This window comes from Ascaphus truei, chromosome 5, assembly GCF_040206685.1.
Source record: "Ascaphus truei isolate aAscTru1 chromosome 5, aAscTru1.hap1, whole genome shotgun sequence".
In the NCBI taxonomy this organism is placed as follows: domain Eukaryota; kingdom Metazoa; phylum Chordata; class Amphibia; order Anura; family Ascaphidae; genus Ascaphus; species Ascaphus truei.
The window spans coordinates 118,089,888-118,114,776 of record NC_134487.1 but is presented as its reverse complement, the minus strand read 5'-3'; the positions used below and the strand labels follow the sequence as shown (position 1 = coordinate 118,114,776).

Below are 24,889 nucleotides of genomic sequence, written 5' to 3'. Positions count from 1 at the left end.
TTGAAACGTTGTCAGATTCCAGCTAAATCCGTTTTCTTCCCCGCATAGAGTGTGATCCTTATGCATGTCCTAAAGCTTCACGTCTTGATTGCAGAGAAGATCAGATCAGAGTTGAAGCAAGACAAAATGATCCTTGCTGCTTCTCTTATATCTGTGGTGAGGAAATATGTAGTGGATTTACCTTTAATGATATATTTTTCATTGAATCGGCATGTTTGCTTCTGTCGATGTACAGTATAATACGTTTTATTATCCCTAAGATGGTTGCAGCATGTTAGTAGAAATAACTGAACAAAGCAGTATTCCTTACAGTATATCAATATTTTCTTTTTTTTTTTAAACTTTCATTTTATTAGGTGAGGCAATACAGACATATTAACACAATCCATTGGCTTACAATGCGTCACTGTTTTTTCATACTTCTTCTCCAAACAACATACAAAACATGACATGACATACCGGACGAACAAAGGAACCGGGGAAAGGAGAGAGAAAGGGGGGGGGAGGGAGGGGGTGGGGGGGGTGGTGAGCGACACTGGCGGTTTTTGGTCTGTGCTAGTTTAGGCTTTCCTAATTAGGTCCGGGATCGCAGCTCTTTATGTGGCTGTGTGCCTATCTTCCTCTACCAGTTCGGAATATCCTTTAACTAAATCTCCCCTTTTTATGTTGCTTACCTCAGGGCCTAGTGTCTAGGATCCATTTCGCCACCGGAGAACGCCTTTGCTAGCTATCATTGCAATATGTTGGTGAGGTCAACCCCCGGGATGTCTGTCTGTGTCAGCCAAGGTGACCACACTTTTAGAAAATTTGTGCCGGTGTCGTTGACCAGACTTGTCAACTGTTCCATCCGGCAGACGAACCAAATTCGATTTCTGATTTTGGGTATAATTGGAATCTGTGGTTGCTTCCACAGTGCTGCGATCTCGCATCTAGTGGCAGTGGCAAAATGTGCCACTAGTCTGTGTGTTGCGTTCGAGAACCCCTGAACCCGCCGGCCTAACAGGAACAGCCACGGATCCAAGGGGACCTCGATCCCCAACAGCCGTTGTAGCCACTCCCGTACCTCCTCCCAAATCGGGGCCACTTTTGCGCACGACCACAGCATGTGGAGCATGTCCGCTCTCTCCCCGCACTGTTTGGGGCAGAGCGGGGAGTAGCCTCTGACAAATTTCGAGAGTTTTGATGGGGTATAGTACCAACGCATGAGGACCTTATAGGCGTTCTCCTTTAGCGTGGTACAGATAGAGCTCTTTGCTGCTGCCTGTAGGATCCTATCCCAATCGTCGTCCTCTAATGTGTCCCCTAAGTCAGCTTCCCACTGCCTCATATAATTAAGTCTAGGTGTGTCAGTTGTCTCCGGACAAATCACTTCCCTGTACATTCGAGAGGTTAGTCCCCGTGTGTCCGTTTGTCTGGCGCACAGCTGCTCGAAATTTGTTCTCCGTGGCCGAATTGGGGTCTTGGCATAGAAGGCCCTTATCTGTAGGTATCTAAATAATTCAGTATTCGGAATGTTTTTTTCCTCTTTTACGTGAGCGAAGGATTTAATTACACCCTTGCTGCCAAGATCGTACAATCGGAGGTAGCCTGCTAGTCTCCACTTTGTGAACTGAGCGCTGTCTAGACCAGGAGCGAAGTCCGGGTTGCCCCATATGGGGGTCATCAATGACTGCTGTGATGTAAGAGAACATCTAAATTTAGTGGCCCCCCATACCTTCAGGGAATTTCTCATGGCCTGCAGTGGTGTGGACATCCGTACATGACTACTCTTGGGTAGCCATATCAGGTTCTTCAGATCCACCGGGGCGCAGCACTCCCTCTCCAGTGCCACCCATCTCCTAAGGGTTGGGTCTGTGTGCCACTGCAGAATCTGCGTTAATTGAGCTGCTTCGTAGTAAGCAAACAAGCACGGCACGCCCAGCCCCCCTCTTGAGGTCGGCCTCCTCAAGATATCTTGTTTAATTCTGGGCCTTTTTTTATTCCAAATGAATTTTGTTATCGCGGACTGTAAAGAGAGGATCTTTTCTCTTGGCAGGGGAATCGGGAGGGTCTGAAAGAGATACAGCACTCGTGGGAGAAGATTCATTTTTACGCTTTGTATCTTGCCTATCCACGAGATGCTATATTCTGCCCATCTCCGTAGATCCTCCTTTAGTGTCTTGAACAACTGTGGGTAATTTGCCTTATATAAGGTTTTATAATCTTTGGTGAGGTTAACCCCTAAATATTTAATCATAGAGGGCTGCCATTTAAAATTGAAATTGAGTCCAATTAGTTTTTCAGTTGATTTAGGTAGATTGAGATTGAGAGCTTCTGATTTGGCCTGATTTATTTTGAAACCCGAGATTTGATGGAATCTCCCCAGAATTGAGAACACATTGGGCAGAGAGGTAAGAGGCTGCGATAATGTCAGGATCACATCATCTGCGTACAGGGCAACCTTATGGGATTGCTCTTTAAAAGTTATGCCCTTGACATCCGGGCTTGACCTAATATGTGCCGCCAAGGGTTCTACACATAGGGCGAACAGCAAGGGTGACAACGGGCATCCCTGTCTCGTGCCACTATGAATCTGAAAAAGCTCTGAAGGGAATCCCTGATGCCTCACTCTAGCTGCCGGCCCCTCGTACAGTGCCATGATGGCCTCCAACAAGCTTCCTCCGAAGCCAAACGCCCCCAGCGTCTCTTTCAGGTAGGGCCAATCGATCCGATCAAACGCTTTTTCAGCGTCCAGACTAAGCACCATCGAAGGAATATTTTGCTTTTGGGCCAGATCGATAACGTCAATTATTCGTCTGGTGTTGTCTGCCGCCTGTCTGCCGCTAATGAACCCCACCTGATCTGGATGTATCAGCTTTGGAAGGACGATACCCACTCTATTGGCTATGAGTTTTGAGAAAATTTTAATATCTGTATTAATTAAAGAGATGGGCCGGTAACTCTTACAGTCTGCCGGGTCCTTTCCAGCTTTGTAGATCAGTGAAATGGACGCCTGGAGCATCTGCGCCGGGAAGGAAGCTCCCTGCAATACCGAATTAAAGAGTTGCAATAAGTATGGGGCTAGAAGTTTTATGTATTTTTTGTAATAGAGGTTGGAGTATCCATCTGGGCCCGGCGCCTTGGCTGGCTTAAGAGACTTTACGACATCCGTCAACTCGTCGGAAGAGAAGTCTGCCTGTAGTGCCTCTCTTTCCGCTCTGCTCAATTTGGGCAAATTTGCCTCTTTCAGGAATTCTCGGAGATTTTTGTTTGTTGTTTGATTGTGGATAACCTTACCCCCATCGTACAGCGACTCGTAGTAGTGCTTAAATTCCTCTACGATTCGCGCAGGATTAGAGGTAAGTTCCCCTCCCTGCGTGCGAATTGATTGTATTTGGTAATTTGGTTGTTTGTTTCGAAGTTTAGTCGCTAAGAGCGTGCCTGGCTTGTTCGCTCTCTCGAAGAATCGGCGTTTCGTCCAGCTCATTTCTTTTTCAGCGTGAGATGTCAGTTTTAAATTTAGTTGTTTTTTGGTATCTTGGATCTGAGTCAAGATTGCCTCGCTTTTTGAGGTTTTATGTATTGCTGTCAGGGAGGCCAGTTTCCCCTTCAGTTCTTTGATCTGACTCTCTTGTTCTCTCTTGCGTCTAGCAGCTAGGCACATGAGAGATCCACGGAGGGTAGCTTTATGGGCCTCCCACAAAGTGGCAGGTGAGGATACACTTCCCTCGTTCTCTGTAAAGTATTCTCTGATTTTGTCTGCAATTTCGAGATCAAATTTAGGGATTTTTAGCAGTAGTTCATTTATCCTCCAATTCGCTCCTGGTCTGTCCCGCAACTGTAGTTCGCACCGCAGCTCTATCGGTGCATGGTCTGACCACGAAATGTCGTGTATGCCCGTGTGGGAGACCATTGGGACCAGTCTGTTGGATACAAGGAAGTAATCTATCCGGCTATATCTGTCATGGGGGTGGGAGTAAAAAGTATAGTCCTTGGTCTGTGGATGTTGCTCCCTCCAGATGTCTACTAGCTAACAGTCCCGGAGTCCGTGGGAGATTGTTAGTATGTCTCGTTTATTGGACTGATTAGGGGCTGTACATCTATCTAGCTTTGAATTTAACGCTCTGTTCAGGTCGCCTGCTAATATGATTTGGCCCTTTGCTTCCCTCTGTAAGCGCCTAAAGAAGAGAGCAAAAAATTATTTTGCTTGTTCGCATGGGGCGTACAGCGAGACTAATGTGATAGCTTGACCCTGGATGGAGCCTATTAAGATAATGTATCTGCCCTCAGGATCTATAACTTTCCTTTCTAGTTCGAACAGTATGTTCTTGTGGAATATAATGGCCACCCCTCTCTTTTTTGTTAGGGCTGAGGCTAGATATATTGTGGGGTACTCTTTGTCTATATATTTGGGGTAGCTTTTTTTGGAGAAGTGGGTCTCTTGAAGGAAGAGGATGTCAGCTCTATGCCTCTTATAGTCTTTAAAGGCTAACTTACGTTTAGCTGGGTGATTCAGTCCCTTTACATTATGGGAAAGGCAACATATCTCTCTACCCATTTGGATCAGCGTCTGGTGGCTGCTTTACGGAGGTTTGTAACATCTGGGTGGGCTCCTTCTGCGTAGTCCTTCTCCTTTTTCGGTCTGGTAGGGCCGTGTCCTCCGCCTCATTGATGACCGCAGTCGCTGGGATGGGAGGTGGGGGGGGGAGGAGGGCAAGACACAAGAGGGTAGGTACAAACATAACATGACAAAAAAAACACTGTTTAAATGAACATATCCAAACAGCATGGGCTCCCCATCCAGACTCCCCAGTCCTGAATTAGAGTCCAGCGCCTTCGGGGAGTGTGGCCCCTTTCCCCTAGGGCCTCTACCCACCCTCCCTCCCCAAAGGACTTTGACAGGGTTCCGGGAGACCCTCCATCCCAGGTCCTGTCCAAGGCACATGCCTACCTCGGGGTATAGAGCTCCCTCCTACCCTCCGGCCCGCGCTCATTTGCGAACTACCAACTGTAGGTCTATCTAGACCGTAACTTCAACTTCTGTATAGCTGTAAGTAGCTGTAACCTTAACCTATAATTGCAACTCATGTTGTGCCTTTTTCTCTCCTATCGCTTGTGTTGCAGCCCCCTAGTGTTCTTTCAACTATTCTCATAGTTGTATCTGTGTCTCTTCCCTAGCTCCCTTCACTTTATATCCCTCTTATGAGCAGTGCTGTGGGGCCTTGTGTGTGTGACATCTTAGGAGTGACTATCCGTAGCTGAGTGATCGCCCTTGCCGTCTGCTCCCTCTTGTATCTCTGTCTAAGTGTGTGTGGGCATGGTGCTATCTCTTTTATTTTGTTAAGTGCCCGAGTCTCCCTGCCTCCGCGCTGAGTATGGTGTCTTAGTTCGGGGCCTGTCGGATCCCCGACTCGCGTCAGGTATATGAGTCGGCGCCCTTTAGGTGTCCTCTCATGCCTGTGGGGGCTTTCGCGGCCTGTGGTCGCTCCGGGCAGCTCTGCCACCTCCAAGATGGCGCAGGTGTCTCTCCTTCCGTTCGGTGCCATCCGCTTCCGGTTTCCGGCGGCGGCCATTTTGGATCCTTGGCTGGTTCGTGTAGGATGTGCTGATCTCTGCTCCCGCGCGTCGGCCATTTCCTACCTGTGCGCTTCACGGTGGGGTGCAAGAAGCTCCAGCATGTCAGCCATCTTCTCCTGCCCACATGGCGTACAACAAAAAGTGAGTCTCTTGGGTTCTTTTACTGGAACTTGGCTCTTTCTTGGGCGGATATGACGGGAAGATTTAGATTTTATTCCAGGGGTTTGTTGGAGGTACTCCGCTTGGGGTCTGCAGACACTATGTGGGTGTAGGTCTGCTTCTATTCAGTACCACCCTTGGCACAACGTGGTGTTTTAACAGTAAACTTGGGAGAACTCTGAACAACGTATTTTAAGTGATATGCACTTGTGTTTTATTCCATGCATCATTTCGTGCGCTTTGGTTTTGGAGTGGAAGGTCCGCCGGACCATTCCGGTTCCAGGGTTGGTTCTTCCTCTGCTGCTCCTAGCGGGGGGCTGTGTAGGCCGAGTGCTTTCAGAAACCCTGGGCCCTCTCCAATGTTTTTTAGCACAAGGGATCTCCCGTTTTGCGTGACTTGGAGTCCAAACGGAAACATCCAGCGGTAGCGTGTGTTTGATTCCCGGAGTACTTTAGTTACAGGGAACAGGGTGCGACGCCTCGCTAAGGTAAGGGGAGATAAATCTTGAAATATTTGTAGTTTCGTGGCTTCAAATTCTATTACTGGCATTCCTCTTGTTAACCGCAGTATAGCTTCACGTGTAGAATAATAGTGCAGCCTGAGAATTATATCCCTCGGCTGCTCGTTCTGTGTCGGACGCGATCGCAGGGCCCGGTGACATCGGTCCATTAGGAGTTTTTCTTTTGGGCTGTCTGGCATGAGGGACTCCAGCCATCTTTCGGTAAAGGCCTCCCAGTCTCCTATCTCTTCTGGGACTCCGCGGATCCTAATGTTGTTTCTTCTATCGCGGTTTTCTGCATCTTCCTGTCTTTCTTTGAGGTCGTCAATCTGTTGTTGTAAGTCAGTCATTTTTTTATCTGTTTTTCTCCCCGCTTTAATCGTAAGATCCACCTTAGTTTCCAGGTCGTCTGTGCGTGTCCCCAGTTTTGTATGTTCACGTTTGAGCTCTTTAATATCTGCTTGGAGCAGTTTTTTTAAGTCCATATATAGTCGCTCGAAGTCGCAGCGTCTGACTGGGAGTTGGGATTGATTACTTGTATCCTCCTCGTCTCCTTCCATTTCAGTGTCCGTGTCGGCCATTTCTCTTGGTGGGGCGCTTTCAGCTGCTCCACCGAAATATGTCCTTACATCCGCCAGTTTTTGTTTTTTTTGCCCCCCTGATTTCTTCGGCGCCATCCTGGGATGTTAGTAGTGCTCCGGTTAGGTGTTTGAAACTCTGATTTTATTTTGAGGTAGTGTTATGCGTTCTCTTTTAATCGCGCGGGACGGAGCTAGTCTTTTATGCCTCCATACTCCGATCCTTCGCGCATGCGCCTCAATATTTTCTTTTAACATGTACTGTATACTACCTACAGTAGTTAATATGTACTATTTTTAAACATCAATCTTCATCACACTGCTTGAACTATGGATCTTTGTCCCGCTTAAAGACAGATGTCCACTCTTGTCCATGGTTCAGTTGATATGTACCCCAAGTTTACAGGCATGCTCAAGGCAATAATATGTCCTCTACAATTGCTGGTAAGACAATGGACAAGTAGAATTGAATGTATGATGCAGAACTTTCAAACCCCAAACAGCTGAAAATGTGAACCTGTTCTATTTGTCTCCCCAACTGAAACAAAGTATATATTATTCAGCTAGGAATAGGAGCCTTAGTAAAAAAAATGAGAACAAAGGTAATGTTTGAAAAAAAAAAATACACTTTTATTTACTTTAAGATACCATGATCTGAAAAATCTAATAAAACTTTAAGACACATGTCAGTGTAAATTGTTTATGTAATATGCATTTATTAATACTCTAAATACCTTTTATTAACTGCCTGCTCCAGTCTCTTTCATTACAGCAGGGACGCTCAACTCCAGTCCTCAAGTCCCCCCAACAGGTCAGGTTTTCAGGATATCCTTGCTTTAGCACAGGTGTCTCAATCAGTCCCTGCTTCAGCACAGTTTGCTCAATCAGTGTATCAGTCTCTGATTGAACCACCTGTGCTGAAGCTGGGATATTCTGAAAACCTGACCTGTTGAGGGGGTTTGAGGACTTGAGTTGAGCACCCCTGCATTTCCGTATTGCTTTTCAAAGTAGGGGTTGTCTTCCACTCACCTATAAACAGTTTTGAAACATTTTTTAAATATAAAGATAGTAGAGACCTTAAATAAATGCTGTATATTACTGTCATCATTTACAAAACGTTAACAATGATTTATTTTATTCATATGTAGTTTGTGAATCCTGTACAGAACCAGTTCCTGTCTGCAGTGACGGGGAAATTCTTACTGTTGATTTGAACACTACACACCACTGTTGCCCTCATTATATCTGTGGTAAGAATAATGTTTCTCAAATAAGTGATATACTTATACAATCTAAATACTGTATTTGAAACAAAATATAGTACTGTAAGTGGTTCTTCATTGTGTATCATTTTTTCCATTTTTAGTATGCGATGAGAATCTTTGCTCTGCACCAGAGTCGAATTGCTTGGCTGACACCAAACTAGTTAAGAGAAAAAATTCTGAATATTGTTGTCCCGACTGGCACTGTGGTCAGTATACTTGTTTTTTTTTACGCTTGTTTTTATTTTTAATTAATTTTTGCAGGGGTTATAAGTACTGTAGGCACAATTTTCTTCATCAATGTGCTTCAGGAGATTGTACTGTCTATCTATAATGATGTAATATACATGCGCTATGTGCAGCATTATACAGTGCTCTTATTTCCATCAAATATAATGAATAATGAAACTCAATTCTCTGAATAACAGAGAACGCTGACTTGGAAGAAAAAATACTTCTCGGTTATATAATATAATTGCAGTTGGCAGTTTCTAGCTAAAAAAACCTATCTATGATAAGAATGTTGATTTTTTGACGGAATGCACTCTTTCAATTACTTTTGAAAAAAAAAAACAATTCTTTATACATAGCCCCGCAGGTGTATGAAAGACAGAAATTGTCTTGTTTGTGTAACTCCTCCTAGCCCGGGTTGTAGGGCGATTACATAAGTGTGTTATGTACAGTATGGCTACTCTGCATGGGTTACCTTAACTCAGGTGCTGGATTCAGGCAGCTGGGTGATGAGGTAGCAAGTGTGTGGCATAATAGGCTCCAGGAAGTTTTGTCATACAACAGTCTTTTATTCAGGTCCCCTGGTACTGGGACCGCACACCACACTTTAAACAACGTTGTACTGTTTCTCTATTATTATTGATGCATTCTGTGCTTCCATGAGTGTCTACACTTAACACTCAGAGGCAGGTATAGATCTTAGTTGCTTAAATATTCTGAGACCTGGGCATACATCTGTATTATCCCGGTAATGCTTATTCGCTGGCACCCAGTAGTCCTCATTACTGAAGCCCTCTGTGGCTGCCGTTTTCATACTTAAAAGCTTATATTGCACTCCCTTAATCTTCTTCTGGGTCTCTAACTTAACAAGGGTACTGTCACTAGCTACAACATAATAAAGGAGAGGGGGGTCTGGTCTGTACTATTGTATTATGAACATTCCTATCTCTCCTCCCCGAGGCTCCTCTTCTCTTGTACTTCTCGAACCTAACCTTCTCGAACCTTCACCTCCCTTTATGTATTCTCCATGATGTCATGATCCCATGGCAACAGAGGGTGGGGCCCGGAACACGCTAAACATGCTAGTAACCCTTTAGATGGGGCGTTACACTTGTAGGATTTTTTTCTTTGATACTTCTGGTGCAGTTTTTTGCCTTTACATTCCACCAGTTTTGCCTTTGTGTTTACCTTGTATGATAGGGATGTTAGTGTGTCTAATTTGCAAATCGCATTCAGCTTTCTAATGCAAAACCAGAACAACAAGGCCAGACAGAAATATCTAAAAGGACAATATACTGCCTTTTAATGGCTTGTTGTTCTTGTGTGTCTTTAACCTAAGCTTAGCTGTGCATTATGCTTAATGTAATAGACAGTTTAATTACTATATCAATCATAAAATACTCTGTAGGCTTGTTTAGGCATGTAGATGGGTTACTGATCTGTACCAATTGCTTTTTGTAGAATGCGACTGTGAAAATGTTACAAGTCTGGAGTGCCACTTGGTAAGAACATTTTCTAAACACGTTCTTGATATGAGATGCAGGTAGGATACGTTTTAATACAAGCCCAAGGTAAAATATGCATATATCAATACACAGTGTGGGTGATGTACAGTATAAAGGCAAATTTGGAGAGTAAATAGTGCAAATGTCATCATTTTGATCTCTTTGCATCAATATACCTGTATCAAGGTCTTTGTTCCAAGTTTTGAAACGTGACTTTACCTAAAACAGGAACTGCCATTATGTTCCCTAAGTTGAATCCTTATTCACTAAGGTAATTATATGCAAAAATATTGTCCCTATGTGGGCTCAGTAGCATAGGGTTAACACCCCTTTTTATACGTTTTTGGCTCTATTTCCATAGAGAAAAAGAGGTGATACCTGTGAACACACCTGAGATACCTGTGAAAATGCTAGTTTAAATCATTTAAATATATTTTATATATTCATTATATAAATTAATATATTTCTCTGGATTGTTCACAAGTTTTCTCCTAATTTAAGGTCAGGATGATAGTAACGCCAGAGTTAGCTTAGTGAATATGGGCATAAGGGTGTACTTTTGAAGTAGTTAGGCTGAGGTGCTTGGTGCATTAGTTTAATGGAATGTGTCAACGTTTGCATCAATATAATGGAGCAGAGTTGAGTCAATTTAGCCCACCAGACCTGATGTGGCATTAACCTCTTTTGCTTAGCGCCAGATATAAGAAGCTCAGTTAAGACGCTTCATACATATGGAGCAGGAACACATTGGTGAAAATGTATTCTCAATCACGGTGGTGCTCCATTTGGTAAATATTCCCCAAGGTTTAGAACTAGGTAACTTAAGCAGCTTTGTCAATGGCGTGTTCAAAAGATGAGCGTATCACAATAAAATACTACAGAATATCCATCTTAATTATTTTGTATGGCAGACTTTCCTTGCAATAAATCTTATTAATAAATCAGGTAGTTTATCAGAATACAAATTGCTTAATGGCTTTAAACAACTATGGGTTTGTGTATCAAATTACGGCTGCAAAACTAGGACAAAAATAGCAACAGATTTATAACAAAATGAATCCAATAGAAACCATATCTCCAGATAGATGGACATAAATAGACCAGACTTTGTGCAAAGAAATATGTAATAGATAAGCCATTGCTAGCTCCAAGAATAACCTGAGAGAACAATTAGTCCCACAAATATAGTAGATCTTGAAAAAGTTTGATTGTAGTTTAAACAGCAGTTGTGATATGCAGGTAAGTAAATATAATAATAGGCAGGAACTGGTAACATCCAACGTAGGTAGGATGGGGGATTAGAGTAAACGGAGAGGTGTATGGAGATGAGATGTGTATATATATATATACTGTCTCTTAGCTGCAACACTTGGTGGGGGGTATGCACAACAGAGGAAAATATAAAATTACCTCTGAAGCCCCCGTCCGAGTTTGGTGTTGTTCTTGGCTTTCCGTCTCTCCGTATGAGGCACCGTCTCCCCCACATAGGATGATTTAGCTGTGGAGTGCATTCACTTAGATTTTGCGTCCAGCCCATCCTACGTTGTTCTTGTGAAAAGAAAGACTACTAAAATGGTCATCATCTACAGCATAAAACTTATGAAGAAAGACTAAGGCTTTGGTCCCGCTGCGTCCGGCGGTGCGCGGCCGCGTGCGCATTCTTCACCAGCAGGGGTATCCTTTCCTAGCCGGTCCCAGTCCCCCCTCGCTGCATGGCTCACAACGTGCTGTGACGCGTCAGCTGCCAGGGGATGCAAGAAAATTGTGATCCCGAGCGTTGACGCGTCACGTGGTGCGCTGATAAGCCTATCAGCGGCGGGGGCGGGAGCTGTCAGACAGCTTCCTCCACAAGGTAGGGGTGTGTGTGTGTATCAGCGTGTGTGAGGAGGGCATTTGTGGGGGGAGGGGGAGGGAGCGGGAGCTGCTTACCTTCCAGCAGCCCGCAGAAGTTCCCTCCTGCAGCCCGGGAGACCGACACCGAGCCCGTGGAGGGAGGGGGGGGGGGGGGAGTTGCGGGTCCCTCCGCTCAAACCATGCCCCCCCTCCCACTCCCGCCCCCCCTCCTCCCACTCCCGCCCCCCTCCCGTTCCGGCTCCCAGCTCCCTACAGACCGCATATCGCGGTCTGTGCCTGTCAGCGCGCCGCCTGTCTGCAGTGCGGGCGCGCTGACTGAGGGAGCGGGGCCTTAGCCTAAAGGAGCTTAATATATGCAACTAAGATAAGAGATGGGAGAGGATATGATTTATGATAATGAGTTAAGATTCAAATATATAACGGGTTTCAACAAAGTACAAGATTTCAGTGCTAGAATAAGAGGTCATGCTATGAAGCTGGAGGGTGGCAGACACGGGAGATATGAAGAAGTACTGCAGGGAAAGGTGGTTAATTTGTAGAAAAGCCTCCCCAACTTGGTACGAGAGGCTATAACAGTAAAGGAATTAAAACATGATTGGGATAGATATAAAACTATTGTAAATATTAAAGAAACCCGAGGATCAAGTGGGGTTTAAGGTCTTACAGCAGATAGAAAAATGGGAAGATTAGGTGGGCCAAATTGTTCCTATCTGCCATCAATTTCTAATTTTAATTGTAAAACTAATGGATTGTTTTCATTGATAAATCTTGTGGTACTATTTTGCACTGGTTCTGCCTCAGTTTTTGGAGCTAGAAGATTTTAATAAATATACCATTAGGGTGTAATTTACAAAAGTCCCAACTGCAAATCTAAGGCAAACACACTACACCAGATTCATATAGAAAAAGTATTTTTGATAATATAAATGTGGTACACTGTTTGCACCTGTTTTACACAGTTTTGATAAATTAACTAATATGTCTTTAAGGTCTTTTAACACGTCAACACCCTGGTTGCACCTTCTACATTGACATTTAAAAATGTGTAAATACTATGACAAATGCATAATGATGTGGTTTGTTTCAATAATAAGCTCATTTGCATGTCATTTGCAGAATCCATGGCTGCAGTAGAAGCCTTGTATGTTATAACTGCAGACCAAGCAATATCCTACATGTGTTTTTTTTAAATAAATCAGTTCTGTACTATGAGAACATACTTTTAGAATTTCTTTTTAAACAACTCTGAATGACATTTTTAATATATTATAATGTAACAAGCATATTTTGTTTCTATAGCAACCATTTACAAAGTCACATCCCCTTCCTCTTCTGAAACAGGCTCTGGCACACCCCTTTTTAGCTCTACCCTCGCTCTAGCAGTGCACCAATTGTATAAAGTAACTGCCTTGTCACATGATCTTCCCCACAGAACTTTGCATCTTTGGTCCTCTACTGCTGCATTGACAGATTTTTAGTGAACTCCCGAGCCAAATCTTCACTGATCGATCACAGGAGAACAGATCGATCGGCAACTTAGCGAATTACTTATCATTGTGTGGATTGTTTTGATGCACATTTTAAAGGGGAATATATATATATATATATATATATATATATATATATATATATATATTTATTTTTTATTTTTTTACAGCATCTTGGACTGCTGCTTTAAGAGATAATGGGGAAAAGCAATGTTGCAGACCTGTCTGAGACATGTGAATGTGCTCACGTGAATGTGCTCACAAGTGGCATTTTCATTTGTTTTAATGATATGAAACTTTGCGTTTTCTCAGTTATTTATCCAGTTTATTTTCATGGGAGTGCTGTGCAAATTAGAAATTATTCTCTTCATATAAATGCTATATATAATCTGATATTCTCATGTATTTCTTTACATGTTAAACAGGGAGAAGTTCAAACAATAGATGCTGACTATCAAAGTTCCTGTGGATGTACTCATTACTTTTGTGGTAATTACTTTTATTCTGTTTATTTTTGTACTTTTTCTGTTCAAAGTGTGTTTAATTATATTCTGACAACTCATCAACATAAACAAAGAATGTATCATTTAAAGACCCTTTTTCTGCAAAGGGAATTTTGAATATATTCAGAAATACACAGTTAGGTTAGAAACATAAAAACAGAATTTGACAGCAGATAAGAAGCACTTTGCCCACCTTGTCTGCTCAATTCCCCATCTGCTGTAAAAACCCTGCTTGATCCATGCCTTTCTTACCTATGTAGCATAGCCTTATGTCTATCTCAAGCATGTTTGAATTCCCTTCACTTAGAAGTTCATCGGATGTCCGAGTCGAACTTCAGAATGAACGTTGAAATGTGAGCAAAATGTAACCAGAGAGGCTGGGCGAACTTTTACATTTGTGAACAAACTTTTTCACAATAGTTTTGGGGGGGGGGAGGGGTGGGGGGGATTTGAAGTTTAAAAATGTTGCTTTAAAAAATATATATATATCCTGCTTATTTGAAGTTTTTTTTTTTTTTTAAATATAATTTTGTACACATCCTAAACCAAATCTAAAACCAATAGAGCTTCGTCCAAACCATAACGTGATATTTTTTTTAGAACCAAAGCAAAACATCTATAGTGTTAGATACAAATTTGTTGGAATATTCCATAACCCATTTCCTTTGCTATCTTTTTTATTAAAGAAAAGCAAGAAGTCTGCGTGTTTCAGGGAATCACGGTACTAAATCCCGGTCAGTCGTTGGTTCAATATTTAGATGCGGAGCTGTGTTACACTGTTCAGTGTTTACATGAAAAAGATCAAAACACTGGATTTCATGCCATGGAAAGTTCGACGGTGAACTGCTCAAAACGGTGTGAAGCTGTAAGTAATGAACATGAGAAGAGATGCATATGCAAAACAATAATGCTTTACTCTGAAATATATTCTGATTAAGAAATAATAACTGCCGTGCAAGTTTGTATCTTTAATGTAAAGGTATATATGTCCTAGTGATGTGGAAACACTCAGGGTTATTTACTAAAGTCTTCCGGGTACAAAACTGGGATCAAACTAGTGCGAAAGAATTGCACCAGATCCATTTTAATAATCAACAATCGATTTCAATACTCCTTGATAAAGGACCTACCCGTCAGAAACGCGTAGGAGGCTGTTTGTTACCCCCCCCCCTGGGGTGATGTTTTTATCAGTTATGTACTGAAATAAATGGGACTTATGTTTTTTCACCACCTGTCTCCCTGGCAGTGCGCTATTTGCTTTTTGTTCTGTGAGTATAACAATCGATTTCAACAAGATTCTTTTCCCTTGGTAATAAATATGGTGCTGTTCTTTTTTTTTTTTTTTTTTTTAGTGGGGAGACTTTATTAAATGGACCCTGTAATATACATGCTTGCCCATGTGAGTGTGTGTGAAAGAGGTCAATAACAACTGGCTGTCCAAATGTCATACTCGCCTCCCTGCAGTGCATTACAAATAAGCTCTCACAGCCCCAAAACCTTCGCACTACACCCCAATTACAGGAGTGATTTAAGGTGTACACGCTTACCTGGTCCCCCAGCAGGACATACAGTTGTGTGAAAAAGAAAGTACACCCTCTTTGAATTCTATGGTTTTACATATCAGGACATAATAACAATCATCTGTTCCTTAGCAGGTCTTAAAATTAGGTAAATTCAACCTCAGATGAACAACAACACATGACACATTACACCGTGTTATGATTTATTTAACAAAAATAAAGCCAAAACAGTGAAGCCATGTGTGAAAAACTAAGTTTACCTTATGATTCAATAGCTTGAAGAACCACCTTTAGCAACAATAACTTGAAGTAATCGTTTTCTGTATGATTTTATCAGTCTCTCACATCATTGTGGAGGAATTTTGGCCCACTCTTCTTTACAACGTTGCTTCAGTTCATTGAGGTTTGTGGGCATTTGTTCATGCACAGCTCTCTTAAGGTCCAGCCACAGCATTTCAATCGGGTTGAGGTCTAAACTTTGACTTGGCCATTGCAACACCTTGATTCTTTTCTTTTTCAGCCATTCTGTTGTAGATTTGCTGGTGTGCTTGGGATCATTGTCCTGTTGCATGACCCAATTCGGCCAAGCTTTAGCTGTCGGACAGATGGCCTCACATTTGACTCTAGAATACTTTGGTATACAGAGGAGTTCATGGTCGACTCAATGACTGCAAGGTTCTCAGGTCCTGTGGCTGCAAAACAAGCCCAAATCATCTCCCCTCCACCACCGTGCTTAAACAGTTGGTATGAGGTGTTTGTGCTGATATGCTGTGTTTGGTTTTCGCCAAACGTGGTGCTGTGCATTATGGCCAAACATCTCCACTTTGGTCTCGTCTGTCCAAAGGACATTGTTCCAGAAGTCTTGTGGTTTGTTCAGATGCAACTTAGAATGATGGACTTTAAATTGTTTGGAAATGGCCTTATAACCCTTCCCAGATTGATGGGCAGCAACAATTGCTTTTCTAAGATCATTGCTGATGTATTTTCTCCTTGGCATTGTGTTAACACACACCTGAATGCTCCAGACCAGCAAACTGCTAAAACGTCGGCTTTTATAGACGTGGTCACACATGCTGATGATCAATGAATCAAGGGCATTTGATTAGCAGCACCTGTCTGCTACTTGGCATCTTAATTCCTATGGAAGCAGTAAGGGTGTACTTAGTTTTTCACACAAAGCTTCTCCATTTTGGCTTTATTTTTGTTAAATAAATCATGAAACGGTGTAATATGTCATGTGTTGTTGTTCATCTGAGGTTGTATTTACCTAATTTTAAGACCTGCCAAGGAATAGATGATTGTTATTATGTCCTGATATGTAAAACCATAGAATTCCAAGAGGGTGTACTTTCTTTTTCACACAACTGTATAAACCCAATTTAGCAAAACGTCCCTTCAAAAGTAATATGTTCAATTGAAGCACAAAGACACTACTACAGTATAACAACAATGTATTACTGTGCTTGTACAGAAAAAAAGATTACAAAGTAAAAATAAGATCACAGGAAAAAATGGGGTGGAGGACCCCAAACACCCGGTGCTACAGAGCTTTATAATAACCCACAATGATGAAAAAATAATAAAAAATGTGTAAGTATCTAACTGCTTATGAACCGGGTCACTTAATGTGAAAAATGCGTGCTTGAGGCTGTATGCATAAATCCCCTAGATGGCACAAGGTGGCAGAGTTGTGCAGAGTTGTAGGGGGGAGTCGTGAAACCACCCCCCTGACCTCTCCAGTCTCTCTGTACTAAATCATCCTATAATGCCTGGGGCAGCTCTCATGGGGCAGCAATGTTACTCACTGTGAATCCACCGGTTCTGTGTGCTCCAAGCTGATTGTGGTAAGCAGAGGAAGTATGCCTGTTCCGGTGAGGAGAGGCAATTCAGCGGGCACCACGAGGCAGAAGAAAAAGTTGCTGATGCTGGACTGTGCTGTATAACAATTCTTTAATAAAGCATGATTAAAAAGAGGGGGGACGCATACCCCTGCACCTCTAACGCGTTTCACCCGCAAAATGGGCTTTTTCAAAGAGAACATTACCCGTGCGCAGGTCATTGATATACCGGGAGTTAACCGGATGTGACGCCATCCAGCCAATGGGCTGTGAGTATGTCGCGAGCGGCATGATGGGATGCCAAGCCCACTGCCTGACGGCGTCCACACGGAATGAACCGGAAGTGACGTCATCCAGCCAATGAGCTAATGGCTTGCCGCAAGCTGCATGATGGAACACTGAGTCCAGGCTGGATGGTAATCGCACGGAACCCCCGGGCATCAGTGTCATGCGCAGTTGGGACAGGAAAGTTAAAAACAAAACAAAATTAAAAGGACATTTGAACAATCTACGTGTCGAATATGATATAACAATATAATGTTAATAAAAGACAAATGATATGAAAACATACTTTTCATAAAGTATATGTATAAATTATAGTAGAAAGCAAAAATGAAAAAACAGAATTAATTGGAAATAATTAATTAAGAATAAAAACAAGTAATGGCAGAGGTAATAGACATTTCCAATATATAGATGTTGTATTCTAATGATATTGAAACACACAGCTGTTACAGTTGTGTTATAATTGGTACAGTTTGTTTATATCATTGTTCAATCAGATAGTAATCAATTGCAATTAGAGAAATAAAAGATATAATGACATCATTTCAACTTTATAATATAACTAGACTAACAAAGCATTACATGATTCAGCATGATATTGGTTATCAAATTCATCATTTTAAATGATAGAGTGCACCAGTGTGGACATAGCAGGTCTCATTTATGAAATGGAAGAAATATGTGGAAAGCAGGGAAATCGGGGGAAGGGGAAAAGAAAGAGACGGAGGGCTGGGGATGAGAAATTGAATTGAGAAAAAGAGGGAAAAGAGAAGAAAAAAAGAGAGAAAAAGAAAGAAAAAAGAAGACAGAAGTAAGAAGAAAATGGGGGAAGGGACATTGAAGAGGGGGGGGGGGGGGGGAGGGGGAGAGGGAAGGGAAAGTGGGGAAAACGGGGAAGGGAAGGGGGGGGGAGGGAGGGGAGAAGGGAAAGGAAAAAGGAGGGGGGGGGGGGATGGGAATGAAAACATTGAATGAGTATATTATCAAAATGCATTATAATCATATACAAACATATGGACTCGAGTAAGTGGGCAAAAACATGCTGATAGATACCTCTTCATTGATCACGAAATCCAAGGACTGGATAAGGAATATGTTAACATATCAAGCATATATTGAGCATTTAAACCTGGAGGTTGCATATAGACGGGGAAGGTTTAGTGTATTTCTTCCCCCTAACATGTTAGTGATAATAATTGCATGAAACATTATGTTAATGGGCCACATGGGCGAACTAGAGACAATGAGACACTTTATTATACAGGGTTCCCTGTGGCAAGAGGAAAACGTTCTATAAAAAGTGTTTTATCTCCCAGTCCACGTTGATACCATTTGGTGTCATGGTATCAAGTGTGAAAATCCAGAACATCTCTTTTTTATTTAGAATGTTCTGACGATCTCCACGTCGGACTGGGAGTGGAATGTATTCTAGACCACTAAAGGTAAGATGGTCTAGCTTTCCTTTGGGACATTCCATAAAGTGTCGTGCCACAGGGAACCTCTGGTCTTTGTTTTTAATACTTCTGATGTGTTCCATTATTCGAAGTTTTAATGGCCGTATAGTTCGCCCTATGTAGCCCATGCCACAACCGCATGTCAAGAGATATATCACGTAGTTGGTATTGCACGTGATAAAACTCCTCAGTTTGATTTTGTTTTTATTTATCTTTGACTGAATTGTTTTAATTGGTTTTGCATGAGTACAGACTTTGCAAAAGCCACATTTGAAGAAGCCTATCGGGGGAGCAAAACCCTTGGTTTTCATGTGTGGTTGTGTATACATACTTGGTGATATATAGTTAGAGATGGTCTTAGCTTTTTTAAACACAAATTTAGGTAGCTTCTCGATGTGTGGCTTCAGTTTACTGTCCAATGACAGGATGTTCCAGTGTTTAGATATAATAGACCGGATGTTGTTTGCTTGGCGGCTATGTTGTGTGATAAAGTAGAGTGGCATTGATTCTTTTTTACGATCCAATTTGATCTTTTTCTTCAACAACTTAGAGCGTGGAATCTGGCACGCATGTTCAAAAGCCTCCTGTAAATCCACTTTACTGTATCCCCTGTTGAAAAATCTCAAGGCCAGTTCTTTGGATTGCTCCACAAATGAATCATCTGTGGAGCAAATACGTTTCAACCTTAGGAATTGAGCCTTTGGTATACCTTTAATTAAGGAACGTGGGTGACCAATGGTATCAACGTGGACTGGGAGATAAAACACTTTTTATAGAACGTTTTCCTCTTGCCACAGGGAACCCTGTATAATAAAGTGTCTCATTGTCTCTAGTTCGCCCATGTGGCCCATTAACATAATGTTTCATGCAATTATTATCACTAACATGTTAGGGGGAAGAAATACACTAAACCTTCCCCGTCTATATGCAACCTCCAGGTTTAAATGCTCAATATATGCTTGATATGTTAACATATTCCTTATCCAGTCCTTGGATTTCGTGATCAATGAAGAGGTATCTATCAGCATGTTTTTGCCCACTTACTCGAGTCCATATGTTTGTATATGATTATAATGCATTTTGATAATATACTCATTCAATGTTTTCATTCCCATCCCCCCCCCCCCCCCTCCTTTTTCCTTTCCCTTCTCCCCTCCCTCCCCCCCCCTTCCCTTCCCCGTTTTCCCCACTTTCCCTTCCCTCTCCCCCTCCCCCCCCCCCCCTCTTCAATGTCCCTTCCCCCATTTTCTTCTTACTTCTGTCTTCTTTTTTCTTTCTTTTTCTCTCTTTTTTTCTTCTCTTTTCCCTCTTTTTCTCAATTCAATTTCTCATCCCCAGCCCTCCGTCTCTTTCTTTTCCCCTTCCCCCGATTTCCCTGCTTTCCACATATTTCTTCCATTTCATAAATGAGACCTGCTATGTCCACACTGGTGCACTCTATCATTTAAAATGATGAATTTGATAACCAATATCATGCTGAATCATGTAATGCTTTGTTAGTCTAGTTATATTATAAAGTTGAAATGATGTCATTATATCTTTTATTTCTCTAATTGCAATTGATTACTATCTGATTGAACAATGATATAAACAAACTGTACCAATTATAACACAACTGTAACAGCTGTGTGTTTCAATATCATTAGAATACAACATCTATATATTGGAAATGTCTATTACCTCTGCCATTACTTGTTTTTATTCTTAATTAATTATTTCCAATTAATTCTGTTTTTTCATTTTTGCTTTCTACTATAATTTATACATATACTTTATGAAAAGTATGTTTTCATATCATTTGTCTTTTATTAACATTATATTGTTATATCATATTCGACACGTAGATTGTTCAAATGTCCTTTTAATTTTGTTTTGTTTTTAACTTTCCTGTCCCAACTGTGCATGACACTGATGCCCGGGGGTTCCGTGCGATTACCATCCAGCCTGGACTCAGTGTTCCATCATGCAGCTTGCGGCAAGCCATTAGCTCATTGGCTGGATGACGTCACTTCCGGTTCATTCCGTGTGGACGCCGTCAGGCAGTGGGCTTGGCATCCCATCATGCCGCTCGCGACATACTCACAGCCCATTGGCTGGATGGCGTCACATCCGGTTAACTCCCGGTATATCAATGACCTGCGCACGGGTAATGTTCTCTTTGAAAAAGCCCATTTTGCGGGTGAAACGCGTTAGAGGTGCAGGGGTATGCGTCCCCCCTCTTTTTAATCATGCTTTATTAAAGAATTGTTATACAGCACAGTCCAGCATCAGCAACTTTTTCTTCTGCCTCGTGGTGCCCGCTGAATTGCCTCTCCTCACTAAAAATAAGATCAGACAGTTATAAAATAAAAGGGAATAAAATAAAATCCTATACTTTACCAAATGAAACATTTGTGAACAGACACCCCAAAAGATTTGAAACAGGTGTCTCTCAGGAAGTTACAGTATATGTTTAGGATATGAGATCCACACACAACGGGGCCTATATACTAAGCATCTCAAACTTATTTTTTGGGGCAAAAATGGCGTCCTTCAAACTCGATTTCAATTCTACTAAGCACAATTTCTCCAGTTGTGTCAAAAAGTTTTATTTTTTCATGTTTTTGCAAACAGAAATGGACTGTGTTTGGTGTACAGATGTAAATGTTATGCAGTAAAAATAATATTTCTGTGCAAAAAAATTATATTTCCATGCAAATATTACCCCAAAATAAGGGTCAACATCATTCGCCAAGTTCAACTTGGTGTATACCCTAAAATAATTCTTAATAGTGTTAGCGAAGAATTAAGTTTATTATACATTATATATATATATATATCTATATCTATATATCTATATATCTATATAGTATTGTATTGTATTGTATTGTATGTCTTTATTTATATAGCGCCATTAGTGTACATAGCGCTTCACAGTAGTAATACATGTGGTAATCAAATAAATAACAGATAATATAAATAACAGATCATGGGAATAAGTGCTTTAGACATAAAAGTAACATTTCGGAAGAGGAGTCCCTGCCCCGAGGAGCTTACAGTCTAATAGTAAATACTTCTCCCTAACCACTGAGTGGTCCTTCAGATAAGGGACAATGGGGTGCATTTGTCACAAAATGATCGGTCTCTTCTGAAACACAGTTGGATCAGAATCAAGTTGCTTATAGCAGGTTATGTTGCCCAATTGTGTCAATGTCAGATTTGTAATTCTTTTACCGCTAACCACAATTCCTTCTCCCTTGTCTGCTGCCGTAAAAATGATCTCCTTATTGTCATTTAATTGTTTAATCGAGTGGTACTCAATCCTACTAAAGCTTCTCTTGTGTCTGTTAATGCAAACTTTTTTTGCTGTGCCCCCCCCCCCCTCCACTCCCGCCTGCTCTCCTGCGTTCTGGCCCCCCTCCTTACCTCGAGCGCTGCTGGGTCATGTCACGTGACGTCACGTGACCCGCAGCGTCATTTGATGCGTTTGATGCCACATGACCCTGCGGCGTCAAATGACGCCGCGTTGCCATGGAGACGAGTGACGCCGGCAGAGTCAAGGTAAGTTTTAGTGTTGCAGGGGCTTCACACGATCCCCCGGCATTTAATTTAAATGTCTATATAATTTGTATCTAGGGATCTCCCAGTCAAATGGGTCATGTTTATTTGATGGGACAAATGATAATCATTTGGTCTACAGACACATCTCAGTCTAAATGAAATTGTGGGATGATAAATTATAAATCGCAGTTTTCTTAGTCTGGGTCTGATTCTCTTCCTGTTGGTTTGCACAGTTATGTTTTCTCCCACCCCTTCTGTCCCTGCCCCAGAATGTGGGGGATTTGCACTCGTCCGGCTCACGGCCCCCATTTCTGAATAAGTTGTGACCCCGTTTGCACTATCCTGGGTGTCAGAAAAGTCTGTATGACTGGTATTAATTGGACTGGCGGTATACACCGGGCATCTAGTCCTATTGAAGCATCATCTTTGTGGTCTGTCTTGAGGTATCTCGTTCATTCCCAATAACCACTTATAGACTCTGTTATCTCTATTGTCAGTTTTAACAAATTTAAGTCTCATTTTTTATATGTAGTGATATTGTCCTGATATTTGTCCACATAATTGTGCTGTTTTGTCTCTATGTTCTGCAACTTTGTTGGATACATTGTTTTGTTATATTTTTTCTGTTACATTTGTATCTCGCTGATAGCTCTCTAGCTAGGTATATTTATGGATATTGTAATTACCCCTCACTATGCATCATGGGATTTAGAAGCATTCACAGTTGTAGGAATCATTTTTTTTCTGGGTGATCACTAGGCAGTGGGAGGTTGGGCTGTGTGGCCCCTGGGCTTCATGGTTTTTTGTTTCTTCACTTCTGGGCTATATTACTGGATATCTGGTTGCACTTTCCCCATGACTCTTCACAAGCCCTGATGAAGGTCCAATAGTCGACTAAAATGTAATATAATCCTTTTTTGAATATCAATTCTGCAGTGCTGTGTCTTTTTCATCGGACTCTAGTTTGGTTGACGTATTTACCATGTGTAATATATATGATACATGCATTTGCCCCTACTCTTTTATTCATCTATGGAGTGCCTATTATCCTTTGTATTTGTGTGTGTGTATGTGTATATATATATATATATATGTATATTATGTATATATATAAAGCAGAAAATAGCCGTGTTAGTCCAGTTGCAATAGTGCAGAATAAATGAGTTCTTCAGTATTCGGTGATACCTTTTTTATTGGACTAACAATTTATGTCATAGGACAAGCTTTCGAGAGTTATCCTCTCTTCTTCAGGTCAGGCAATACTGATATACAAAGGAATCTATGGCTAAAACAGTGTGGAGAGAGGGAAAAAAACCCAGATATTTACTGTAGATAAGGTAGGGTGTTAAGTGTTTGAAGCCAGGGGACAGTGTCAAAGAAAGGTGGGGAGGGGGAGGGATACTGGGGGAGAGAAAGTGTGGATAAGAATAGAGGCAAGCAGGATGATTACAAGCAATTTTGATAGGGTGTGAGAAAACCCATGTCCGCATTAAGTCCTTTGGTTTTGGTGTCAAAGAGTCTTATCATTCTGAGTTCAAATGTTTTCCGTTCTTGGGTGCTTTTAAACATTCCATTGAGGATTTTGATTTTTAGATCATTTATGGAATGATCTGGTTGTGAGAAGTCATGTCCCACAGGTGAGCAGTATCTTCCTTCTTCGTGATGGAGTATAGAGTGTCTATGCATATTCATTCTTCCTTTAGTTTTTGGCTGGTTTCCCCAATGTAGCAACCTTGGTCACATTTGTTGCACTGAATCATATACACTAAATTCCTGGATGTGCAGCTGTATGATCCTTTAACAGGATCACATAGAACATTCAATTGGATTACTCCCTAGATCATCCTTCCCATGTTTACTTACCTGGGCTTTGTTATAGTGCATTTTATGGAAAATTCACAATAGCAACACTGTTTCATTTTTGGACTCTCAGCCCCAAAATATATTTCACATTGGTATTTCTCTGGAATTAAAAACTGCTACAGATTTGACAGGAATAAACCTAAATAAAATATAGTTAGAAAAATTAAGAAAATTACAGTATTATGTTATTAGGTTATTTTAACATACCAATCCATTTCAACAGAACCAGCTGTATATTCCATCTTCCAGCCATCAGATGTGTTGTGGCACCTGCAAAAATGTGTCATGCACATTTCTTAGTGAAAATGGAACATTGGCGACACATGAGGTAAGTGTACCAATATGGATAAATATACATTTATATATAAGTATTTATTCCCCTCTTTTGGGTGTTTACAATTTATAGTTGATTGTCTCCCAAGATATAGATTACAGGAAGTCAGGTTAATTATTTATTTAGCATAAAATGGGCAGATTAGTTTGTCTGTATTGTTTCTGGAGAAAATCGGTCATTTATGGTCTTAAAGGCAGCTTTTAACAATGAATGCTCTTCATCTTGGTTATCATGGCTTTAAATACCCACAGAGAAGGTGAAACATGAACTTGCAGAGAAGGTGCACAGCAACAATTTACAACCCATATTTACTAAGCAGTAAGTGTAAGAACTTGCTCTGCCAATTGGAAAAAGGGCTGGAGACCTTGTGACTGGACTGGATACACACACAGAGCAGTACCACACTGCTGACTTCCCGGG

At 41.5% G+C, this 24,889-nt stretch overlaps 1 protein-coding gene across 2 annotated transcripts in view; it reads left to right on the top strand.

Annotated features, from left to right (window-relative positions):
* The window catches only part of OTOGL (otogelin like), a 209,300-nt gene that overhangs the window by 171,296 nt on the left and 13,115 nt on the right, over positions 1-24,889 (top strand). For both annotated transcript variants that reach the window (XM_075600516.1, XM_075600517.1), the window contains exons 47-53: positions 49-156; positions 7,942-8,043; positions 8,160-8,264; positions 9,748-9,788; positions 13,558-13,621; positions 14,322-14,500; positions 24,359-24,463. In XM_075600516.1, the coding sequence (XP_075456631.1) occupies positions 49-156; positions 7,942-8,043; positions 8,160-8,264; positions 9,748-9,788; positions 13,558-13,621; positions 14,322-14,500; positions 24,359-24,463 (704 nt within the window). The remainder of the gene's footprint in view (positions 1-48; positions 157-7,941; positions 8,044-8,159; positions 8,265-9,747; positions 9,789-13,557; positions 13,622-14,321; positions 14,501-24,358; positions 24,464-24,889) is intronic.